Genomic DNA, 26287 nt, shown 5'->3' with positions numbered 1-26287 from the left:
TGGCGGGGGAGCCTTTTCCTCCTGGGTTGAATCTGTTCTTGTGCACAATGCTTGTCCCTAGTTGTAGGTAGGTCTCACCCTAAGCTCTCTAAGTTCTGATGCCTTCCTGGTAGGGATGGGGCTGCACTGATCTGAATGAAGTCTGGGACCAGCAAGAAGCCTGTGGTGTATGTTCCCCTGGAGTGTCCAGGGGTGCTGTAAGCTTGCTGTGAGTGAAGGTCACTTTGAGTTATGGCACCAAGGTCACTGCACCATTACTTTTTTCCCACACCTGCCTCTAGGGCCGAGCCTTTTGGCTAGGACCAGAGGAATTTTTTTATTTCTGGCCGAAGGGCCGGTCATTGTTTTTACACAATGCACCTTTGCATCTTCTGCACTTTTCTTCCCCCACTTTTATTTATTTATTTTTTTTGTGTCGTGTCACTTTATTTTTTTTGGTTGGATGTACACTCCATTTCACGTTTGAGTAGAGTCTACAGTATCTCATAAAAGTGAGTACACCCCCCACATTTTTTGTAAATATTTTAGTATATCTTTTTTTTTTTTTTTTTTATGTGACAGCACTGAAGAAATTACACTTGGCTACAATGTAAAGTAGTGAGTGTAAAATTTGTATAACAGTCTAAATTTGTCCCTGTAAAATAACTCAACACACAGCCATTAATGTCTTAACCGCTGGCAGCAAAAGTGAGTACTCCCCTACTTGAAAATGTCCACACTGGGCCCAAAGTGTCAATATTTTGTGTGGCCACCATTATTTTCCAGCACTGCCTTAACCCTCTTGGGCATGGAGTTCACCAGAGCTTCACAGGTTGCCACTGAAGTCCTCTTTCACTCCTCCATGATGACATCATGGAGCTGGTGGATTTTAGCGACCTTGTGCTCCTCCACCTTCTGTTTGAGGATGCACCACAGATGCTCAATAGGGTTTAGGTCTGGAAACATACTTGGCCAGTCCATCACCTTTTAGCTTCAGCTTCTTTAGCAAGGCAGTGGTTGTCTTGGAGGTGTTTTGGTTGGTTATCATGTTGGAATACTGCTCTGCGGCTCAGTCTCCTAAGGGAGGGGATCATGCTTTGCTTCAGTATGTCACAGTACTTGTTTGCATTCATGGTTCCCTCAATGAACAGTAGCTCCCCAGTGCCTGCAGCACTCATGCTGCCCCAGATCATGACACTCCCACCACAATGCCTGCCTGTAGGCAAGACGCACTTGTCTTTGTACTCCACACCCTAGGTTGCTGCCACACATGCTTGACACCATTTGAACCAAATAAGTTTATCTTGTTCATATCAAACGACAGGACATGGTTCCAGTAATCCATTTTCTTAGTCTGCTTCTCTTAAGCAAACTGTTTGCGGGCTTTATAATCATCTCATCAATTTGATGCAGTGTGCGGCATATGGTCTGAGCACAGACAGGCTGACCCCCCCCACTCCTTCAACCTCTGCAGCAATGCTGGCAGCACTCGTATGTCTATTTCCAAACAGACAACCTGTGGATATGATGCTGAGCACGTACACTGAACAACTTTGGTCGACCATGGCGAGGCCTGTTCTGAGTGGAACCTTTCCTGTTAAACCGATGTATGGTCTTGGCCACCGTGCTGCAGATAATTTTCAGGGTCTTGGCAGTCTTCTTACAGCCTAGGCCAGTGATGGCGAACCTTGGCACCCCAGATGTTTTAGAACTACATTACCCATGATGCTTTACTACACTGCAGAGTGCATGAGCATCATGGAGAATGTAGTTCTAAAACATCTGGGGTGCCAAGGTTCGCCATCACTGGCCTAGGCCATCTCTTTTGTAGAGCAACAATTCTTCTTTTTTTTTTTTTCAGATCCTCAGTAGGTTTTTTGCCATGAGGTTCCATGTTGAACTTCCAGTGACCAGTATGAGAGAGTGAGAGCGATAACACCAAATTTAACACACCTGCTCCCCATTCACACCTGAGACCTTGTAACACTAACGAGTCACATGACATCGGGGAGGGAAAATAGCTAATTGGGCCCAATTCTGATATTTTCACTTGGGGTGTACTCACCTTTGTTGCCAGTGGTTTAGACATTAATGGCTGTGTTGTTATTTTGAGTGTACATTTGCTGTCCCCTGTTATACAAGCTGTACACTCACTACTTTACATTGTAGCAAAGTGTAATTTCTTCAGTGTTGTCACATGAAGTTATAATAAAATTATTTACAAAAATGTGAGGGTGTACTCCCTTTTGTGAGATACTGTAGGTCCTTGGGCCTGCCCTGAAAGTCTTGTGAGGGGGTGGACATAGCCTTCTGGCTTGGTTCACCCTCTCTCTCATGGGGTTTCCCTTCAGGGGAGCCCCCACCTAGTACTAGGGGTGGTCTGTTTCGGTAGACCTCCCAGAGAACGGGGTCTGTCTGGTCTTGGCCAGATGGACCATGTGAAGTACCCCAGTCCTCGTCTGGAGCCTAACGCCCTGGGCGATCAGGGCAAGGGTCCCATCTCTTTGTGGGAGGACCATGTGTACACCCTGCACATGGTGTGCTCTTTGCACTGGGTGGAGTCTGAGTGTGTTCATACACCATGGGCAAAAAAAAAACTTCAGCTCCATTCATATCTGCTAGTGCATCCAACAGGATGCCCTCCCCAGATTGGCAGTGTTGAATGCAGACACCCTGAGACTGAAATCTATTACTGGCCAGATCATTGGGGCATCAGGTGAAAGAGGACAAAATGTAATAAAAGCAGTCACCACATTTAAGGGTTCATAATATTTTTTTTTTTGGGGGGGGGGGGGTTAATAAATATTATTGCATTGGGAGTGCAGCATGCTGTACCAAAGTACTTTCCTTTCTCACCATTACTGTAAAAAGTGTGAAAACGCTCTTAGGTACTTTTATTTTTTAAGTAGAGGAAAATGTAGGGCCCTCTTCATATACATATACATATATACATTTATTTTTTCTTTTTCTTTTTTTTAGCAGAGACTAAAATAGACTGATATTTGCACAGCAATTTTTCAAATGCATTTCATGAATAATAAAAACAATAAAGTTAGCCCAATTTTTTTTTTTTTTTTTTGTATAATGTGAAAGATGTTACACTGAGTAAATAGATACCGCACATGTCATGCTTTAAAATTGCGCACACTCGTGGAATGGTGCCAAACTTCAGTACTTAAAAACCTCCATTGGCGACACTTTAAAACTTTTTTTACAGGTTACCAGTTTAGAGTTAGAGGAGGTCCTGGGCTAGAATTGTTGCATGCATCGATGGATCACATGTGTGATTTAAACGCTGTTTACATATGTTGGTGCGGCTTGCATATGTGTTCACTTCTGTGCGTGGGAGCGTTTACATTTTATTTTTACCCTTTTTATTTATTTGGATAACTTTTATTCCTATTACAAGGAATGTGAACATCCCTTGTAATAGGAATAGTGCGTGACAGGTCCCTCCTTTATGGAAAGATGTGGGTTCTTTAAGACCCCCCCCCCCCCCCCCCATGTCTCTCCTTCAGGCTGGAAAGACAGAGATAAACAAAATTTAAACGGTCTTGGTCTTTCCAGCCATGTCCCTGGCATTGCTTGCTTCTGCTGGCCTGGACGTGACTTCATAACATCATAGCGATGATATAGATGACTGGGGAAAAATCTCTCTGCAGAAATCTCTATGCTCAACTTCGGCTTGGGCAAGTCGGTAGAAGCACCGGAGGGTGGTGGGAGGGGGAGGGATGCCACCTGTAAAAACGATTGTCCTTTTATAGTGCAGGGAATCGATGGCTGAAAAAGATATCTCAATGATGCCTGCAGCTGCTCACTCAAAGTCAGACATCTTATGACATCCTAATTACTGCCACGATATACCCAGCATTAAGGGGCAGTTCACGCCGAGAATTGCACAGTTCTGTGCCGTGGGTTTTTTAGCCTGTTCATTTTAAACTCACTGCTGTACCATGCATTCCAGTGCGGACAAATGCACTGAGTTTGCAACCTGCGTTTGGGGTGACGGTAAAGAAGTCCACCCTAACACTAAAATCTTTAACCTCTTCCTGTCCGCTCTATAGCTGAATGACTGCTATAGCGCGGACCTACATTGCCGGGAGGCCGTCAATAGACGTCCTCCCCTTTCCTCACTCCCCACGCAGCGTGCTGTGTAATCAGAGTCAGTGAGACTTTAGTGATCGCAGTAAGGAGCTGATCCCGGCCCCTTACCACGTAATCAGATGTCAGCCAATGACAGCTGATCACGTGATGTAAACAGAAGCTCGGTAATGTGTTTTTTTTTTTTTTCTTCGCGCTGACAGCGCGAGGAGAAAAAAAGCCGATCACCGGCTTCTGTTGAAGGGACATCGGCCCCGAAGAGGAAGAGGCATAGTCACCTCATCTGTGCCAACCAGTACCATTGCTAGTGCCATCAATTGGTGCCCACCAGTTAATATTCGTGCCACCTATCAATGCCCACCAGTGATGCCAATCAGTGCCATCTAGCAGTGCTGCCCATCAGTGCAGCCTCATCAGTGTACATCAATGAAGGAGAAAAATTTGCCTGTATTTTATAAAAGGTTATAACAAAATATAAAACTTTTTTTTGTTTTCAAACTTTAATAAAAAACCCAGAGGTGATCAAATACCACCAAAAGAAAGCTCTTTTTGTAGGGAACAAATGATAATTTCTGGGTACAGTATTACTTGACCACGCAATTGTCATTCAAAGAATGAGAGCGCTGAAAGCTGAAAATTGGTCTGGGCAGGAGGGGGGTTTAAACGTCCAGTAAGCAAGTGGTTAAATCTACAGGCATCCATGATCTAAGACTAATTGATCTAGCCCTGTTAAGCAGAGATTGCTAAACATACCTTTTTAGAAGCTGCTCCAGTCGGGTCTCCAGCAGCGAAAGCTCTGCAGAGGAGACGGCTAGCAACATCTGGGAAGCGACGTCACCCATTTACTATGCGGCTTCCACTGTGGGCTGCCTGTTCTGCATCCGCCTACACAGTGAAGTCACAGCTGACAGCTCAGCATGGGACTGGACAGGATCGGCTTCAGAAAAGCTATATATAGCAATTTTCTTCTTTACAGGGCTAGATAAGTTAGTCTTGGATTGCTGGTAGATTTAGAGATTTTTGTTAGGGTGGACTTCTACTTTAATTTAATATTGACACCCGTTGCAGATCGCAAGTGCAGTGCTTTTTTGAATGCAGTGTGGGAAATGCGCACAAAACATGGTTTCCTACATCGTGTTCTGGTGTGAACGGGTCCTTATAGAGTAATGTGCGATGGTGGGTCAAGTCAATCACTAGGACCAATCGCCCTCCCATGACAGAGGGGGTGTGGTCACAGAAGACGGGTACTTTGGCAGCTGTAGTGGAGGATGGAACAAAGGGGAAAGGATTACTAGAAAGGTATTGGTAGGCTGGTAGAGACCATTTCACAGACTCTTGACACTTTGCCTGAATGTCTCTTTAAAGTGAAGGGCCACCCTAAAAAAAAAAAAAAAAAAAAAAAAAAAAAAAAAAAAATGCATAAATAAAGAGATATTTGGAAAAATATATTTTTTTACCTTACCAGAAATCCCTGTTGCTAGGCTGTCTTCCTAATCTGTCTCTTCCTACTCTGCGGTGATCTTCAGTCTTCTCACCTCGTCACGTTGTCTTCTGGGTAATGGGGCGCGCTGTGTTCTGGGAACTGTGTTTCTTAACACAGTGCGTCCCATTCAAAAGCGATGAGCGCATGAGCACTAGGAAATGGGCAGTGAAGCTGCAAGGCTCCATTGCCTGTTTCTCTTAGTGAGGATGGCGGTGCCGAGAGCCGAGGGACGGGTCGGCCTTGGACGACTGACATCGCGGGCACCATGGAAAGGTGAGTGATGCTACAACTAACTGAAATACAGATTGTTTATTACCACAGCACATAGTTGTGAAGATGGCCACCAAGCACTGGTTCTGAAACTACGCATGTCAGAGTACTGGTTTTACTAGTGGGCCATGATGCTCTGTTATGGAAATGTAATTTATTGCCCCTGTAGACCGGCCGGGGATCAGCAACCTACGGCCCTTGTGCCGCACCTGGCCCATTGCTGCTAAATGTCCGGCCCGTCTGTGCACGTGATGAATTCACTTGCACCCAACCTGCAGACATTTTTAAGAAAGAGCGGAGCAGGAAGCTGAATGAGAACACGGGAGAGACACACAGCAGCGCTGATATGACAGCTGAAGCTTCCAGAGTTAACTTTCTAGGTGGTTGGTTTAATATGTTGAATGTTATGTATGAAAAATTAACTCCGGAAGCACCCACTGTCTTATCAGCGCTGGTGTTAGTCTCTCCCGTGTTCTCCCAGCTCCCTGCTCCGCTCTGCTCTGTCTCCCTCTCTGCCATGGGGCAAGGTAGGAAAGGGCAGAGCTGGGGGGGGGGGGGGGGGTTTGTGTAATGTAAGGCGGTCCAGATTATCTTAATTTATTAGCAGGTGAATGCGGCCCTCCATGCATTCACATACATTGAATCCAACCCTTAAAGTGATTGTAAAGTCTATTTTTCTCAAGTCATCTTCCAGGACGGCACACCTGAGAGATGAGGCTCCTCCCTACAGGAAACACAATCAATCGACAGCTGTTTTAAGTCCCCACCCTTCCCCTTGATCCTCAGTTTTTGATTGTGTTTCTCCCTACACAGCGAAACTGTTTGTTTTTTTCCAAATGACCCGAAGCCTGGGGCTGGTGGTCTCCCCCTGGGAGCCGGACCACAAGCCTGGGAAGCCTCTGGGTCTGGTAGGATATTCTTGTCCTTCCTGGGGGGTTCCCCTATCTTTTCCTCAGGGCGGGCAGCAGAAATTGGAAGAGCCCCCCTGAGAGCTGAAGGACCCTGGGTACAGTGGTGTACCCAGAACTTCAGGGGCCATTATCCTGTCTCCCCCTCCTTACCTGTACAGGTGGCTGTTCAGACGGGGGTGCTGGCCATCGGTTCTTTCCAGGGGGATCTTGTCCCCGACTCCTGGGTCCCCGGTAGCTCGCGTGGGCTGCCGGAGAGGGCGTGGCAACAAGCACCGCGTCATTTTCAAACTTCGGGAAAATGGCAGCGGCGTTCTTACCCAGGAGGGAAGGCTGAGAGTCAGTAGGAGCAGGCGCCCACATCCTCCTTTCTCTAGAGCGAGGAGGCACCAGTTTACTACGGTGTATGTCTGCCTTAACCACCTCAGATATGAAGATGGGAATGAGGAATGGAAGGCATTGCCCCCCCCCCATGTGTATAGACTGACTGACTGGTACAGTGCAGGACACAGCCTAACCTAGCACCTCCCTATGGGGACAGCAGTTGGGGAGGGGGGGGAGCACTTTGGCGGCTATCCTCCTTGCGTGTGGACCATAAGGATGGAAAAGCAAGCCCGCTGGCTGTGGCAAAAAGAGGAAGACGACAACGGTGAGTACTTTACTTTCCTTTTGCCGTGGGAAATTAGCTGCAAAATCCCCAATTCCAGCCAGAGGGTTCCTGGGCATTTGAGATCTCACCTGGGGTCTGGATTCAAATAGCCCTTAAGCTTCTGCTAAAAACACCAGCTGCAGCCCCTCTTACATCAGAGAAGCTGTATGGTGGACAGGTGGTGCAGAGGAACGAGTGTGCCTAAACCACCTCAGATGAGAAAGAGGTAGGTAGGCCATTGCTCCCCCTTCCCTGTGTATATACTGACTGGTGCAGTGCAGAACTTGGGGTCGGGATACAAATAGCGCAGACGCCACTGCTAAAACCACCAGCCAAGGCTCCCTCTTACAGCAGAGACACTGTGGTTATCGCAGCAGTAGGTTGCCAGCCTCTCCCTACATGCCCAGTTGTGGTACATTTAGTAGGGATGAATATAGCGTACAGAGGGGACCTGGTAGATACAAAGTTACTTACAGGCCAGGTATACCACTGAACAGGTTATTAATTGGGCAGTGGTTGGTGGATTCAGAAGCTCCCCTGGTCAGCAGGTGCACTAGGTTACCGGCCCTATTAGCCCAGCTGCTAGGAATCTGAAGTTGCTTCACAATGTTTAAAAGCTGACCTAACATTCAAGGATGGGCAGAGACCAAGCTACTGTGTGGCACAGTAGGGGTTCCCTTGTCACAGATCCTCCTTTTGGGGGTTGCCTGCTATAGTTAACTTTCATAAGCTCCAACCTCCCACTCCACCTTTACACTGTGTTTATATTATAGTGTAGGAGGTAAGAAGAAACTTTTTTTTATTGGTTTGGGCTACAATCCACTCAGTGGCAGATCTAAAGGCGATTCACCATAGATCGCTCCCTACATCCTTTTAATTGAGGATTTTCTGTGCAAACCTATGCAAGAGCTACATAATTGATTGCTTGAAGCCTGCAAATAGCTATTTACCTCCCAGGCTAAACTGGTAACCACCTCTTCTAGAGAGGTCTTAAATTGGTCTCTAGGGCTGGGCTCATTGAGACTTTAGTTGCTAATCAGCACCACCTGGATATGTGCTGGCTAGCGTTTGCTCAGTCTATGGAGGTAAGGTAGGACAACAACTACTACTAATAGTAGGGTGTCCAACCATTTTAGGATCTGTTCCTTCACTGGTGGTGAAGGTTTAGTATCTACAGCCCAGGCTATGCCTGTGAAATAAATTGCCTGTTGGTTATTTCATAAAGGGATAGACCATGACTCCTCATTGGCTGCACACCAGTAGACCTCAGTAGTGAAGGTTTGTGCTTGCTGGGATGTTTTTGTGGCACAGCAGAAATACACATTGAGATTTGTGACATCTCTGCTTAATAAGGGCTATATTGCTGTACATCAGAAATGCACTGCACTGAAGCTTGTTTGCTGTCCTTTATATACTAAGGGTACTGCTTTGTTTGGCTACAGATCAGAAGAATACAACAGTGAAGGTGGTCTGTACTTTCTGGTTTTGTGTTGCACAGCAGAAATGCACATCATTGAGTCTGGTGACATCTCTGCTCATAATGGTTATATTGCTGCACATCAGACATACACAAGATTGAGGTCTGTCTGTGGGGCTTTGTGTCCTGTTTTACTGCCTTGTTGGTTACTTATCAGAAAGGCAGCAGTGAAGTCTGATGGTCCTGATTTGCGTGGCGCTGTGCTGATTCAGACAGTGCTATTAACAGCAATGGCTGCCGAGTTTAAACATGCGATTTGACATGTTGAGTCGCATGACAAATCATTTCAATATGGATGTGCTATCTCTATTCATAGTGTTTTATTGTTGCACATCAGATTTATACAGCATTAAGGTCTGTGAGGTTTTGTGTCCTGTATTACTGCCTTATCAGAAAGGCAGCAGTGAAAATTGATGGTTCGAATTTGTTGGGCTACTTAGTAGAAATACAAATTGAACCCCTGCCAGGTGTAGTACATATACTGCCTTTGGTAATCCCTGTAGCACCACAAAGTGGTGTTGTGCTGATTTTAGCCATGCGATTTGACATGTTGAGTCGCAAGGCCAAATCGCTTCAATATGGATGTGCTATCTCTATTCAGAATTGTTATATTGTTGCACATCAGACATATACAAGATTGAAGGTTGTCTGTCCTTTTATGTCTTGCATATACTGCCTTATTGGCTGCATATCAGAAAGGACACAGCAGTGAAGATTGCTTGTCTTTTTCTGATTTTGTTTTTGCTGCTCAGCTGAGAGACACATTGAGGATGGTGGCCTCTCTGCTCAGTATTGGTATATTACTACACATCAGACATACACAAAGATTGAATGTTTGTGTCCTGTATGTCCTATATTTACTGCCTTATCGTTTGTATATCAGGCTAAGCAGTGTTTCTCATGGATCTACCTTTCTGCATCTTAGGGATACACAGCAGGGGTTTGTTGGCTGCAATCCTCCAGGGAGTCACAGCATTGGGGACCCCTTACTTGTTCGACCTGAAAATTGCTATTTGTTTTTTTTTTCCCTGCGACCTGTGTAATCTTGAGGTCTGTGGATCCAGGAATCAGGGACTGCTGGTGTCGCACAGACACAAATGGTACCCATTGGAAGCCATAGTATATGACTTCTCATGCGTCTTGCAGTCCCAAGTCGCAGGTTGGGTCGCACGGGTGTGGGAACCCTAAACTTATCTGTCCCTTCTGATTGAGGTTTTGCTACACAGCAGGAATACTCATCATGACGTTATTGTTTTATTTTGCAGCAGACCAGAAAGATTGCAGCTGTAAAGGCTGTCTGTCTTTTTCCTCAGTGTCTGCTTTTATGTTGTTGCACAGCAGAAATACTCAAGATTGAAGCTTGTTGGTGCTTTCTCTTTCAGAAAAACACAATGCTGCAGGTTGCTTGTGTCCTTTCTCAGTGTTGGTTCTATCTGAACTACACTACAGAAGTGCATGACAGAAAGGATTGTCTTGTGTTCCATATTTTTCCCTGTGGCATAGCAAAAATGCACAACACGGGAGTTGGTGTTCATATTAATCTTATAACTGTGGTGGTTTGTCAGAAATACACAACATAGAAGTTTGGGTCTTTCTGTCTTTATAGCCTTGTTTTGCTGTACATAGGTAAAGCACAACAGTAAAGGGGGTTCCTGTCCTTTCTGTATTTATATATCAGTTATGACCTAGCTAGCTGCACTAAAGAAATACGCAGCATTTAGGGTTTGCTTGAGTCTTAATGTTTTTACGTCTTGGCAGCACATCAGAAAACCAGACTATGAGGACTGTTTGTCTACGTTGAGGTTCAGATTTGGGTCTCTTCCCATATTTGATATATTGGTTTAGCTAGTCACACTCAGGCACACAACATTGTTGTCTATGCTTGTGTCCTTTCTGTCTAAATCTATTGTGCCGTGCCCACAATCTATGATCATTTTATTTGTGATATTAATAATGCATGTATCACCTTTTTGTATTTCAGCCTTCTTTTCCATGGAGGGGCCAGGAGTTCGGGCTGCAGCTGTCACATGTCAGAAAACCTTGACCACTTGCATTCAGGGATGCCAGAACCATTTCCTAGGGTTGAAGCCCTGTAGGGTTATGGGACACTGGAGGAAGGGGATAATGAATCCCCCTGTTTAGTAAGAACTTGGAGAGTTCTGTTCAGAGGAGTATTCGGGCCTAAGGATGAAGTATAAAGATGTATACCCGATCGAATAGGTTTCGGCTCGGTGCATGGCCTTCATTTTGCCCTTTTAGCAAAACTAGACATAGCAATATGGGTAGTCTACTCCTGCTAGGGACTTTAATCTCCTGAAGAAGGCTCTCAGGCGTAAGTAAGGACATAGATTGGGCGTGCCTTAAACCCAGGGTTCAAGCTTCTGTTAATCTATTTCCCTTGAGTAGGCTTCCCTTTAGTCTTTTGCTGACATAAAGATAAAAAGGAAGCAGTTTTATTTCCCTCAACAGGATAGTGTTAAGACAGGCCCTCTTATTGATTAATGTAGTGTCCTTGTCTTACACAGGTCTCTTATTTATCTTTTTAGTGGTTCTAAGTAGCACCTACAGGCATAATAGGCCATGGTTGTTAGATGTGTGAGATAGGCAACATTGCTAACCTACAAGTTTAACATGTTTTCTGATTCCATTTTTAAGAGCCCATTTCACCTAGATACTGCATCTGAAGCGGAAAAGGCAGGAACATCTGTGGAGCAGACCTGCAGATCAGCCGCATGATCCATCTAAGATGCCTTCATCAAGCATATGAGCGTATGGAATGGAGGTAAAGCTCACTGCAGAGCCAAGGTTCGCCAAGAGGGTTTTGCAGTGGCCCCACCCTAAGGTAGGCCTGAGGTACTTGTTTATCCTCTCAGGTGTGCCGTCCTGGAAGATGACTTGAGAAAAGTACCAGTTACTTACCGGTAACTGTCTTTCTGGGAAATCTTCCAGGACGGCAGGCCTACTTCCCGCCCGTTGGAGGAGGGAAAATTCTAGAACACTAGAAGGTGAGTACCTATGAGGAATGATTTCCCTTGTGAACCTGGTTCAGGAGTTACTTCTCTACAAACTGAGGATCAAGGGGAAGGGTGGGGACTTAAAACAGCTGTCGATTGATTGTGTTTCCTGTAGGGAGGAGCCTCTCATCTCTCAGGTGTGCCGTCCTGGAAGATTTCCCAGAAAGACAGTTACCGGTAAGTAACTGGTACTTTTTTTTTTTGTTTTAACCACTTCAATACCGGGGCCATAGTCAAATGACGGCCACAGATGGGATCAAATGACGGCCTCGGTATTGCGCCGCTCCTGCGGGGGCCCACAGCGCGGCGATTGTGGATGAGCTGTGTTCCCCGATCTGTGGGATTTTCCTCCCCATCGACCCCCCCCCCCCCCCCGATACATGTGACCGGCCGTGCCCAATCACAGCCGTTCACATGTACTGTGCCATTATAGGGCTCGTGCATGTGCCTAGGGTGCATGCAGAGCACTGATCGGGGATGCGGCTTGTCACCCTGACACAGCCCAACCCCGATCGTAGTAAAGAGCCAATGAAATTGGCTCTTTACCATGTGACCGGCTGTGTCCAATCACAGGCGGTCAGAGAATGTAAACAAACCGCTATAACGAGATGTTACCGGGTTCTCCTTCTCGCACACTGATCGTGTATGAGGAGGAGATTGCGGTAACATCTCGTTATCGCTCAGTGTACACCAACACACACTGATTTTCCCCCCCCCAATAAAGAGGACCTGTTACCAACCATCAAAGTACTTGTCATCGCCCATCTGAGTACCCGAGTACCTGTCCCAGCCCATCTGAGTACCCGAGTAGCTGTCGCCAGCTTGTCGGAGTACCCGTCTACTTTTCAAAAAGGGGTCGTTTGGGGGGTATTTGTACTTTCCTGACATTTCAGAGCCTCAAGAAATTAGATAGGCCGTCAGTACATCAGGTGTGATCAGATAAATTTTCAATGATTTGCACCATAGCTTGTAGACTCTCTAATTTTAAAAGAGACTAAATAATATCCACTAATTTGGTTTATTTTTACGAAAGAGATTTAGCCGTATAAATTTTGGCCCAAATTTATGAACAAATATAACTTATTTGCAAAATGTTATCATAGAAACTAAAAAAAAGTGTTGTTTTTTTTCAAAATGTACGCTCTTTTTTTCGCTTATGCCGCAGAAAATAAAAAACCCTGTGGTGATTAAATACCACCAAAAGAAAGCTCTATTTGTATGAAAAAAATGATAAAAATTTTGTTTGGGTACAGTGTTGCATGACTGAGTAACTGGCATTCAAAGTGTGAGAGCGCTGAAAGCTAAAAATTGGTCTGGTAAGGAAGCTGTATAAATACCCTGTATTGAAGTAATGCTTAACTCCTCTGTGCAGTTTGCACAGAGCAGCCCGGATCCTCCTCTTCTTGGGTCCCTCTTTGCTGCTTCTGGCCCCTCCCTCCTATCGAGTGCTCCCACAGTTAGCAGCTTCCTAATGGGGGCACTGGAGCCGAGCCACCGCTCTGTGTGTCCATTCATTGGCTGGCTGACTGACTGACTTTGACAGCTGTGGGAGCCAATGGCGCTGCTGTGTCTCAGCCAATCAGGAGGAGTGTCCCGGGTGGGTTAGACATTCGTGTACATTGCTGTATAGAAATGGGACTCTGGTAAGTATGAGGGAAGCTGAGGGGGGCTGTGCTACACGCAAGGTTTTTTTTATCTTCATGTATAGAATGCATGAAGATGAAAACCTTCTGCCTTTACAACCCCTTTAAGTGTAAAAAGGTTGCTGACCCCTGCTATAGACTCAGGTTTGTGTTGGACAGTTGTGCTGTCTATCCTCCACCTTTCCCCTACTCCATGTATAAAGTAGAGTCAATGCTTTATTTAGGTTGGAGAGTACAAAGTAAAATCTCTTTTGGATTAACTACAGTGCAATGTTCAGCCAAGTGATGTGAGGGTACTACCCAACGTAGTCACCAATCCCATTCTGTGCCCCTGGCCAAGCTTCTACTATGTCTAGTTATAAAGCCAGCCATTATCAAAAAATAAATACATTATCCTTTTGATTTTGGTAGTTTTAATATAGTCTGTCATATGTGCTGTCCCTGCCAAATGGCAATTAACTGAAAAGAGCACACTGACCTCTTCAAGCAGCAAAATGTTAATGCAACTCAAATTTATTCTGTTAACAATAGGAAAGCTTTTGCTTTTGTAGTACATGATGTGTTTCAGAGAAGCTGACTGTAAATTTTGAGAATCGGTTACAAAACCTTTGTGTTCATAAAGGCAAAGACCTATGAGCAAAGTACAGGCATCCATAGCAACTAATTGAAGTTCACATTTTGGCAACGATAAAAATTTTTTTTACTGCACGGTACACGCCTTATCTGTATGGCTTTCTTGCACAATCCTTCTGGTTTGTATGTACTTGTATTCTTACGGCACCCCTGTTATTATCCTTGTCTAGTGCTTGGGATCTGCATACTTTACGCTGGACAGCTTTGTGTTTATAGACATTTGCATATTTTATGCATTCATGAATGCTCAGCATCATCTTGTTGCCAGAGGTTCTAAACTACTCAATGACCATTAGAACTTCTTATATAAGCTGCTGGAGTTGGCTTTACAACATTCAGAGACATATGGGTGGTGGCTTTGTGTTTTTCTAATGTGCTACATAGTTTTTGTTTTTGCTCTTTGCAGGCAATGAGTCATCTAACAAGCCTTGATTTGTGTTTTCCTTGTTCTCTAATGATTCAGGAAAAGGAATACTCAGCAATATCTGCAGGCTTGAACACAGAATGACACTGTCTACGTGTGTTGTTTTCATGTAGATGAAGTGTCTGATTGTATGCTGAGTCTTTCAAAATATTCTTGGAGGGTCTCGACTTTGACGTAAGGTAAAGGAAACCACTTCAGATGAAGTTCTGGCATGTCAGAGCACCCCCACCAATATGCTTGCATTACCATGGGCCATTGAGGTGCAAGCATTGAACTGTGCAAGAAGGCTGCCAGAGCTCCATCTTGTAGCGTATGATGTATGTCTGGATTGTGGGTGCTAAGACAGGAGTTGGGGAAGGAGGAACATGCATGCACTTCACGTTCCTTGTTCTCAACCTCTCATATTCCTTTGCTTTTTAAGTGCGCACTGAAGTGTTTGACACTGGTAATAGAAATTCCTACTTTAATGCATTCTAATAAATACCCCCCCCTTTTATGATCAGGCCATATTTAGCATTGTGCTACTCTAACTGGAAATTGTGTGGTCATGCAACGCTGTACCCAAACAAAATGGATATCCCTTTTTTTTTTTCCACACAAAAAGAGCTCTCTTTTGTTATTTGTTCACCACTTGGGTTTTTATTTTTTGAGATGTATAAACTAAACCTTTTTTCCTGATGATATATATAAAGCATATTCAATAAAGTCAAATTTGTTCATAAATTTTAGCCAGAATGTATTCTGCTATATGTCTTTGTAAAACACAAACCAGTAAGTGTACAGTGCATCTGGAAATTTATTCAGAGCGCTTCACTTTTTCCCCATTTTGTTATGCTGGCCTTCTTCCAAAATGGATTAAATTCATAATTGTCCTCAAAATTCTACAAACCATACCCCATAATGACAACATGAAAGAAGTTTGAAATCTTTGCAAATTTATTAAAAATAAAAAACCTGAAAAAGTCACATGTACATAAGTATTCACAGCCTTTGCTTAACCGATTGAGATCCGCGCTATAGCCGAATGACGGCTACAGCGCGGACCTGCTTTGCCGGGACGACATCTATTGACGTCGTCCCGTGCACGAGCGGCCTGCGCGCTCTGTGATCAGCGAGTCTGAGACTCGCCTGATCACAGATCGGAGCAAGGGGTTGATCCCGACCCCTTACCACGTGATCAGCTGTCAGCCAATGACAGCTGATCATGTGATCACAACAGAGCCAGTAATCAGCTGTTTTTCCTCCTCACGCTGCAGTGGGAGGAGAAAAAAAAAAGTTGATCACTGGCGGCCGTGAGAGGGACTTCAGTCCCGATCATGGCGAGCTGGAGTCAGCTCATCAGTGCCCACCTGCCCCCTGCCAGTGCCACCTATGTGTAGGAAAAAGTGCCACCCATTAGTGCCCATAGTGCCACCTATCAGTGCCCACAGTGTCAGCTATCAGTGCCCACAATCTGCCGCAACAACAGTGCTGCACCTCAGTGCCACATATCCATGCCCATCAGTGTCATCTACCAGTGCCCATCAGTGCCGCCCATCAGTGCCACCTATCAGTGCCCATCAGTGGTACCTATCTGTGCCATCTTATCTGTGCCCATCTTTGCCCATCAGTACTGCCTTATCTGTGCCGATCGGTGCCACCTTATCTGTGCCTATTAGTGCAGCCTTAACTGTGCCTATCAGTGCCCACCAGTGCCGCCTCATCAGCGCATTTCAATGAAGGAGAAAAATGACCTGTTTGCAAAATTTTATAACAAACTATTAAACATGATTATTTTTTTGTTTAGCAAAAAATTAAAACTCCGAGCTGTAATTAAATACCACCAAAAGAAAGCTCTATTTGTGGGGAAACAAATGATAAAAATTTAATTTGGATACAGTGTTATATGGCCACGCAATTGTCATTCAAACTGCATCAGCGCGGAAAGCTGAAAATTGGTCTGGGCAGGAGGGGGGTTTAAGTGCCCAGTAAGTGGTTAAAGAGGAAGTAAACTTCCTCAGCAGACATTTACCTATAGGTAAGCCTTAAAGGAGTTGTAAAGGCAGAAGATTTTTTATCTTAATGCACTCTATATTAGGCTGAAACAACTAATCTATTACTATTTTCATAATTGATTAATCAGCCAGTAACATAATGGTGTTAAAAAAAACTAAAATGAGACCTTTATAGTATAAAGAGAGCAAATAATGGGTACTGTAAATATTACTTTCGCTGTTCTACAGTAAAAAAAATGAACCCCCTTACAGTAGTGAATGTCTGCTTTTTGTAAAAGGGCTCATTTTAGATTTTTTAACCCCATTATGTTACTAAACATCTTAGACCTGGTTCACATCTATGTGTTTATTGGTGCTTTTTGCAGAAATGCGCTACAGTTCATTTACATGGTTTCCTATGGGACACGTTCACATCTGAAAGGGTCAGGGACTTTTAATGCAAAATGGTGCTTTATTGGTTCAATATACTTCAATGGAGAAGCTGCAGAAAAGCACGTAATGCATTGCAGTAAAATCACGTGCGCAAAAATCAAAACGCACAGCAAAAAGCACTGCAGAAACAGATCAAACTGCATAGGTGTACCGAGATGTATGTTGGCCACACAGATCAGTTTTCAGATGAGAATATTCCGACGAAAAAATCTTTGTACATTCGCTGAATGAAAGAATTTTGTTTGAAATTTTCACTTGTTTTTAACATTCTGTTTTTAAAATGAATGTAATTTCTGAAGGAAAACCACATACACTGCCTGAAAATTCCTTTGACTAAGAAGTTTTCTATTATTTCCAAATTTTCCCGTCACTGTGGTTGAAAATGAACGTCAATTGGACCCAGGCTATTAACTGATTAATCTAAATAATAATCGGCCAACTAATCAATTATGAAAATAATCATTCGTTGCAGCCCCACTCTATACATTAAGACGAAAAACCTTCTGCGTGTAGCACAATTCCCAGCACCCCCCAATTACCTACTGGACCTCCTTCTCTCTCCAGCAGTGTCCATGATCCCCCTCAGCCATCCAGTACACTCTTCCTGTTTGGCTGAGACAGAACAGTGGTTTTATTGGCTCCCATGGCTGTCAATCAAAGTTAGTCAGCCAATCGGGGGACAGGGGGCGGGGCCAGGTCAGGCCTCTGTGTCTGAATGGATACACGGAGCTATAACTCCGCTTGGGTGACAGCCTGTAAAAAGCGGCTGGCTGTGGGGCACTCAAAGGTGGGGAGGACTAGGAGCAGCAAAGAGGAACCAGAGAAGAGGAGGATCCAGGCTGTTCTGTGCAAAACCAACTGCACAGAGGAGTTGAGTATAACATGTTTGTTGTTTTAATTTTTTTTTAAAATGAGCCTTTACAATCACTTTAAATATGACTTACCTACAGGTAGTGTAAATATCTCCTAAACGTGTACTGTTAGTAGATATTTATATTACATGCAGCCAGTGACATCACTGGTGCATGTGCGCTGAAGGAACGGCCACGGGTGCCGTTCCTTCCGAGCCCTGTGCCGTGAACGGCGCCGCTGGAGTCAAGGAACTTTGGGGAAAATTGTCAGCGGCGTTCAGGTGCCACTGAAAGGCTTTGTTCTAAGGCAAGTATTTTTTATTATTATTATTCATTTTTTTTTGTTTTATTTTTATTTTTTTTAATGACCTAGTATGCGATGCATACTAGCTCATTATGCTTTTTGTCTTTTTTTTTTTTTTTTTTTTTTTTTTTTTCTTGCCACCAATTATGGAGATTTTTAAGGGTAAAAGTTTGTGGGCGCAATTTTGAAGCATGGCATGTTGGGTATCCATTTACTTGGCATAACATTATCTTTCACAATATAAAAGAAAAATTGGGCTAACTTTGCTAGGGCTGCAACTAATAATTATTTTCATAATCTATTAGTTGGCCAATTATTGTTTCGGTTTATAACCTAAAAAAAAAAAAAAGTGGGTCAAATTGATGTTCATTTTCAACCACCGTGATTGGAAAATTTGGGAAAAATAGAAAACTTCTTAGTCAAAGGAATTTTCAGGCAGTGTATGTGGTTTTCGTTCAGAAATTACATTCATTTTAAAAACTGAATTTTGAAAACAAGTGAAAATTTCAAACAAAATTCTTTCATTCAGCGAATGTACAAAGATTTTTTTCGTCTGCATATTCTCATCTGAAAACTGATCTGTGTGGCCAACATACAGCTCGGTACACACCTATGCAGTTTGGTCTGTTTCTACAGTGCTTTTTGCTGTGCGTTTTGATTTTTGCGCACGTGATTTTACTGCAATGCATTACATGCTTTTCTGCAGCTTCTCCATTGAAGTATATTGAACCAATAAACCACCATTTTGCGTTTAAAAGTCCCTGATAGGGATGGCCGGACTGTTTGCCCGGCGGTCGGTTTGCCGCTGTTCGCCCGGCGGACATATGTGTGTACAGTATGAAAGAACTTTGACCCATGATGACACATCCATCATGGGGTACAGGACAGCCAATTGAGACATTTCAGCACATGGATAATTGGACATTCCCCCTACCTTATAAATAGACCTGATATGGCAGCCATTTTACATTCTGTCTTGTGTCAGTTTAGGGACAGGACGCTGTGTGGAGCAGAGAGAGACTGTAGTGATACAAATCGCTAGCTATTAGGTCCACAAAAGTCCTTTTAAGGACTGGTATAGGTGTAGTACTGTATATAGGGTTCAGTGCACTGCTGTGCTGGTGATTGCAGCAGCCTGTCTTTTGTCAGTGTAGGGACAGGGGTGCTGTGTGCAGCAGGGACAGTCAGTTTAATCACTAGCTAGCTATTACTATTAGGTCCACAAAGGTCCTTTTAAGGACTGGTATAGGTGTACAGTATATAGAGTTCTGGTGCACTGCTGTGCTGGTGATTGCTGAGTGCACTGCTGACTGATTCTGCAGCTGTCTTTTGTCAGTGTAGGGACAGGATGCTGTGTGGAGCAGGGACAGTCAGTTTAATCACTGGCTATTACTATTAGGTCCACAAAGGTTCCTTTAAGGACTGGTATAGGTATACAGTATATAGGGTTGTACACGTATAATATACTTTCTTCCAAATATAGGAAGAATATAATACTTGACTGCTGCCCGATTCTGCAGCTGTCTTTTATCAGTGTAGGGACTGAGGGACAGTCTGCAAATCACTAGCTACTAGGTCCACAAAGCCTTTTAAGGACTAGGATAGGTGTAGTACAGTATATATGGTGCTGGTGTATTGCTGTGCTGGTGATTGCAGCTGTCTTTTGTCAGTGTAGGGACAGGACGCTGTGTGTAGCAGGGACAGTCAGTTTAATCACTAACTAGCTATTACTACTAGGTCCACGAAGATCCTTTTTAACCACTTTCAGACCGGACCATTTTGCTGGTTTAAGACCAGACCACTTTTTGCGATTCGAAACTGCGCCATTTTAACTGACAATTGCGTGGTCATGCGACGTGGCTCCCAAACAAAATTGATGTCCTTTTTTTTCCCACAAATAGAGCTTTCTTTTGGTGGTATTTGATCACCCCTGCGGTTTTTACGCTATAAACAAAAATAGAGCGACAATTTTGAAATAAACGCATTATTTTTTAGTTTTTGTTATAATAAATATCCCCCCAAAATATATATAAAAAATCATTTTTTTCCCTCAGTTTAGGCCGATACGTATTCTTCATTTTTTTTGGTAACAAAAAATCGCAATAAGCGATTATTGATTGGTTTGTGCAAAAGTTATAACCTTTACAAAATAGGGGATAGTTTTATGGCATTTTTATTAACAATTTTTTTTTTTTTACTAGTAATGGCAGCAATCAGTGACTTTTATTTTTATTTTTTTATTCTGACTGCGACATTATGGCGGACACATCGGACATTTTTGACACATTTTTGGGACCATTGTCATTTATACAGCAATCAATGCTATACAAATGCATTGATTCCTGTGTAAATGACACTGGCAGTGAAGGGGTTAATGAGGGGTGGCAGTGTAGGGGTTAAGTGTTTCTAGGGGTGTGTTACTTACTGTGGGGGGCTGGGCTTTGTGTTAGTGAACACTGATCTCTGCTCCAATCACATGGAGCAGAGATCAGTGTCACTTGTTGCTAGGCAGAACGGGGAGATGCTGTTTACAATGGCATCTCCCCGTTCAGCTGCCCCGTGAGACGATCGCGGGTATCCCCGCGGCGTTCGAGTCCGCAGGACCCGTGACCGGACTCACGGGGGTCCCGACTGGCAGGGCGGCATTTTAAAATGGACGTACCTGTACGCCAATATGCCTGCCCGTGCCATTCTGCTGACATACATCAGCGTGCATCGGTCGGGAAGTGGTTAAGGACTAGTATAGGTGTACAATATATAGGGTGCTGGTGCATTGCTGTGCTGCAGATTACTGCTAGTTTCTGCAGCTGTCTTTTATCAGTGTAGGGACTGAGGGACAGTCTGCAAATCACTAGCTACTAGGTCCAAAATGGTTATTTTTAAAGACTTGTATAGGTGTACTATTTGGTGTGCTGTATATAGGTGTGTAATGCATGTATAAAATACTTGCACATATAGAAAGCATAGTATAGGGCATTTCCACTGTGCAGCATTGTGACTGCTGTGCGTTTTCTGCAGCGATACTACAAAGAGTGACAAACGCAATAAAAAAAGTATTATAACTGGTGTGATAGTCCAGTGGCCCCTAAAAACAACAGATTGAAGCAGGGTGTTGTATACCTTCTTCCACATACATACTGCACTTCTCTAGAGACTTTTGTCACAGGGTCATTTAAAAAATGACAGGCAGAGGAAGAGGCAGGCCCTTCCGCAGGGGTGGTAGGGGTAGGGCAGGAGCAACAGGCTTGAGCCAAAGTGGCAAATTGCAGAAGGTGCGTGCGATTACATCAAAGGACGCACCAGACTTGGTTGAGTGGCTCACTCATCCTTACTCTTCTGCACCCTCCTCATCCTCTCGATCTGCACCCTCTTCTTCACTCTCTGCTGTGTGCACCCCCAAAGACACTACCACCAACACCACCACCATATACCTTCCGCTTGAGTCACAGGAATTATTTTCCGATCCATATCCAGACATTTCTGATGCGCAGCCACTCTTGGCATTGGATCAGGAAGAGGAGGTAGCAACAACCGCCACTCAGCAGTCTGACGACAGTACCCAGATCAGCCCAAGGAGGAGGTTGGTCCCCGCTGTTGCTGCCTACTCCGAGATCTCTAATTATAGCGGTGGGGAAGGTGACGTTGATGATGACGTGTCTAGTGATGTCACGTGGGTGCCCACAAGAGAGGAAGAGGAGGGGAGTTCAGAGGGAGATATGGACCAGCAGATAGGGAGGAGAAGCAAGAATAACTTACATTGCACAGGAGGGACAAAGCAGAATGCGAATGTATCAGGAGCGAGGCATCAACCATGTACGGTCACATCTGGTGCTCCCAGGACGCCGGCACATGGCTTCGCAGTGTGGTCTTTTTTTGACGTGTCCGCTGCTGACAATAGTGTTGCCATCTGCAATCTTTGCAGTCAACTCATAAGTCGCGGTAAGCCCAACATTCACCTAGGGACGATGCAGGCCCCATCCCCATCAGGAGAAAAACCCATCAGCTCTCCTCCACTCACTTCTGTCAGTGCGAGTAGTGGAAAAGCCGATGCACAGCTTTTCCTGTTATCACTGATCAGCTGTGATTGGACATAGCTGATCATATGGCAAAGCGCCTCCGTCAGAGGCTCTTTACCTTGATCGGAGATGCAGTGTGTCAGACTGACACACCACACCACCGATCGCTGCGTGGCCCCGTCTTATCCTGCTAGACGTCATATGACGCCCATTCAGGATAATGAATCCACTTCCCAGCCATCATTTTGCTAAATGGTGGGCGGGAAGTGGTTCAAGAGGAAATAAACCCTGATGGGTTTGTCTTCCTTTCTTCTTCTCTGCAACGTAAAGGCATAATGTGCTAGTATGCATTGTTTTTTTACTTAAAAATGGGTATTATATTGTGTTTGTGTGCAATGAAATTCATTAAAGTGTATTTTTTTCCCAAAAAAATGTGTTTGAAAAACCGCTACGCAAATACAGTGTGCTATTAAAAAATTGTAACACCCATCATTTTATTCTATAGGGCCTCTGCTAAAAAGTATATATAATGTTTGGGGGTTCAAGTAAGGAGCGAAGTGTCAGAATTGGCCCAGATGGCAAGTAGTTGAAGTGAGGGTACTCTATTGTGCCGGAAGTTGCAGTGGACCGTGTGAGTGTACATCTGCAATATAGGATGTTCAAAAAAAAAGCACAATACTATTAAAAAATAAATAAAATTATTTGGACAGTAGAGATTTCACCTCCTGGCCAAACCCCACTTGTGTGCTATATTGCCTGCAGCTTGTCAGATAACAGTTGAGTTGGTGTTTTTTGAGGTTGCTGTGGGAGATAACCACTGAGTTGTGTATATTCTGTCTGCAGTTGCTTCCCTACTAAAAGCCGACTTAGAAAAACAAATGATCATACTTTTTGACTAAATGAAAATTTAAACGGCTTTGCTGATTTCCAGTGTTCAGTTACCTTGGGAGAAAACAAAGGGGCTTCTGATCCTGAATGTTCTATCTGAAATGACAGGGGGGGTTGACAGTTATTGTAAACTTGGTGATTGCTCCTCAGAAAAGGCGGAGATGGAGACTCCGGGTTGAAGTGCTCCATGCATATAGTGTGGTAGGCCCTGCAGTAGTACAGAATATTAAGAGGTATTTATGGTTTTGGGTGTATGTGTTTGAGTGACCCCGAACACATGCACTTTGAGTTCAGGGCCACTTACTCGCACACCTGTCATATTAGGATGGGTGGTTGTCTCCTTGTAGCCATTGTATCGTTAGACTTGAACGGGCTGCCTGAACGCAGCACCTGCTGGCTAGAGATGCAGGAAGATTAATGGCTGTGTGAAAGAGGCCTTCTAAGGTATCAACATTAGAGAATAAAGCTACATAAAAATAAACTTAGCTCGCAGGTGTGGTATGTTACCACATAGGGTTAATGGGACACACTGTTATAAACACTGTAGGTCATGTTATAGTAGTTTAGGACCTCCCATGTAACACCCAAACTCAGCACCTTATAAAGTTGTAGCAAATTTCGTAGCCTAATACGTCCCCTTTGGCATGCCTGTCTATGATTGAAAAATAAGGGGGGGGGGGGGAATTAAGAAATCAAGCTGTGCTCAGATGGAGAAAGAAGGGTGAGAGAAGATGGGTGTCTATCCAAATGGTAAATAACGGTGGCAGGGGCAAAAGAAGGAATAAAGAGTGTGGATAGGCAATAATCAGAAAACCGTAACTGTGTAACATAAGGTCTTTGTTAAGAAAAGGGAAGAGGGATGAGTTGGTACTCCCAATATGTATTGTTTGGGGGGAAACGTTGAAAGGTAAATCTTATAGATGTGAATATGTCGCCAATATACCTATGGAATAGATCACTTCGTGTTTTGCAGACTGTGTTCAAGGGCGAGAGAATTGCAAACAAAAGAATTTGAAAAACATGCTATGTCCTATAGTACATTTTTAGTTGTGTGCTATTTGAATGTATTTAGAAACTCTGTTTTGAGGAAAGCAAAGTACGAATATTGTCAACTCAATTTCGTTTGAATCATGGCCAAATTAAAATGATTTCTTGCTCTGAAATGAGCTATGTGATCTTGAAAACCTTTGAAATATATTCTTAGAAGACTGCTTGTAGAGCAGTATCCGTTTTTCAAATGGATAACTTGGCAGAGTTCTTTCAAATTCCTAGCCATAGGGCATCTAGTGGCTGTACATATCTAGGTTACAGGCTTATTAATTGCTGGGCCAGACAAGCGTCTGTGTCCCTGAAGCTTTGCTGTGTCGTTGGGGTCTGTCACTGTATACATGTTTAAAAGAAAATAGATCTTTAGGGTACAGAATGATATAAAATATAATTGGAGTGATCATTTCTTGCATCTTGATTTTGATCCCATCTTTCTTTTTTTAGTAGGTAACCTTGTCAGCTCTCAAACACACAAATGGCTTTAAAGGACACTGTAAGTCCGTTTTTCCAATTCCACACTGTTTAGCTTACTCAGAGCTGGATAGTCCTTTTATCTGACATATATTGGGACAATGTGACTTGCCAGACCCCAAGTTGTGCTTTCTCCTTGATTAACCAATGCTAGGGGGGTTTGATAGCCGTTTCCCCATCTTCCTCCATAGCAATAAAAGACAATTGTTGCCCAAGGCAAGCATGTATGTTTATAAAGTTGCTGTTGACCTATAGAAAATCCTTATGATGGTAAGGTCATGTTGGCACTTCCATCCTTCCGGTATTATTTTTTAAATTATTTTTATAAGATCTATATACTGTGTGGCAGGTCAAACCCATGCTGCTGTTTGATATGGCAGTCTGGGCCAGGTTTTCTGGGACGCAAACACACTGATGCAGGTGTGTGTTATTTTCATGTTGGTCAGTGGTCCCATCCTCCCGACGGGGTGAGTATGTGAAGGGAGCTGTGAGGTACACATCATACCATACTGTCCAGGCCAGAACCGACAAAGGCCCGACTGGGAGCTGCCGGAGAAACCGTCAAGCTGACAAAAGTACAGCGTTTTGTGTTTGAACACTGGGACTGTGTGTTTTGATGGTCTGGAGGACCAAGGCATGAGGCCTGAGCAGTGAAATTGAAAAGAGTCACGAGGCTGAATTCTATGCTTTGTTGCATTGATGGTGAGAACCCTCTTTGTGGCCCTGAAACATTTTTCTGGCGCTTGCTGTTTGACACATATAATGAGCTACAAATTCCCCAACTTGTCACAGCTTATATAAGTGTAATCTAGATAACTATACCAAAGTATAGAAAAATATGTAAACGCAATTGCTAAAATATTATTTAAAATGTTATAGAAGAAATAAAAAAATAAAATCAGCTGAGTAACAAATATTGAAGGTTTATTGAGGTGTATGCCACTTCTGGATCACTGGCTGTTCAATTGACAGTTTTATACATGCCATTAGGGCTAAGTTCACATTTTGGGGAAAAAAATAATGCATTCACAGATTTCTGCAGGAAAGTGCATTTATTATTTTTCCTGCAGGAGCCTGGAAAGCACCAGTGATTAGCAGATCTTGGGTGCAATGCCAGGCTCCTGCAGACTCTCAGTATAGCTGTCTGCCTATACTGCCTGTACCTCCCCATATGAGCAGATAGTTTCTGAAGAGCAGGAGGATCATTGAGATAAAAGAGCACTCACCAGTACCCTCAGAGTTCATTGAGAACTAGAAGCCATCTGCTGCGGTGGAGGACAGTACTTGTAGTCGATTCATTAAGGGATTTAATGAATGACATTGCAGAGTGGGTGGAGCCCAGCACAGCCACGCCATTTTTAAATTGTGACAGCAAGTGCAGAGAAAAGAACCACACCCACTAGAGAAAGATGCTAAATATGGGTGTAACCTTTACCATGCTCCCAATGATGAACATATCCTTTTAAATTTGTAGCTTTTTGCTCTGACAGTAGATGGTTCTATACTGTTCTCTATAGTTTACCAATATATACAGTACTATGCAATAATATTAGCTAGGTGTGAAAAATGCTTTCAAAATTATACATTTTAATTGTTTATTTTTGATCAATTTACAAAATGCAAAGTGACCGAACAGAGGAAAAATCTAAATAAAATCAATATTTGGTGTGATTACCCTTTTTGGCTTCACACCAGCATCAATT

At 43.7% G+C, this 26287-nt stretch overlaps 1 protein-coding gene across 6 annotated transcripts in view; it reads left to right on the top strand.

Annotated features, from left to right (window-relative positions):
* The window catches only part of SEC31B (SEC31 homolog B, COPII component), a 360793-nt gene that overhangs the window by 21230 nt on the left and 313276 nt on the right, over nucleotides 1-26287 (top strand). For 4 of the 6 annotated variants that reach the window (XM_077454445.1, XM_077454444.1, XM_077454442.1 and 1 more), the window contains exon 2: nucleotides 24558-24606. The exons of the other annotated variants lie outside the window; for them this stretch is intronic. In XM_077454445.1, coding sequence (XP_077310571.1) covers nucleotides 24589-24606 — 18 coding nt within the window. In that variant the 5' untranslated portion in view covers nucleotides 24558-24588. The remainder of the gene's footprint in view (nucleotides 1-24557; nucleotides 24607-26287) is intronic. 6 annotated transcript variants of the gene reach the window in all.

The sequence above is a fragment of the Lithobates pipiens genome, unplaced genomic scaffold (genome assembly GCF_037356315.1).
Source record: "Lithobates pipiens isolate NorthernLeopardFrog02 unplaced genomic scaffold, aLitPip1_a1.2 Scaffold_25, whole genome shotgun sequence".
Classification (NCBI taxonomy): domain Eukaryota; kingdom Metazoa; phylum Chordata; class Amphibia; order Anura; family Ranidae; genus Lithobates; species Lithobates pipiens.
The sequence above is the reverse complement of the archived record's forward strand: the minus strand, read 5'-3'. Positions and strand labels throughout refer to the sequence as shown.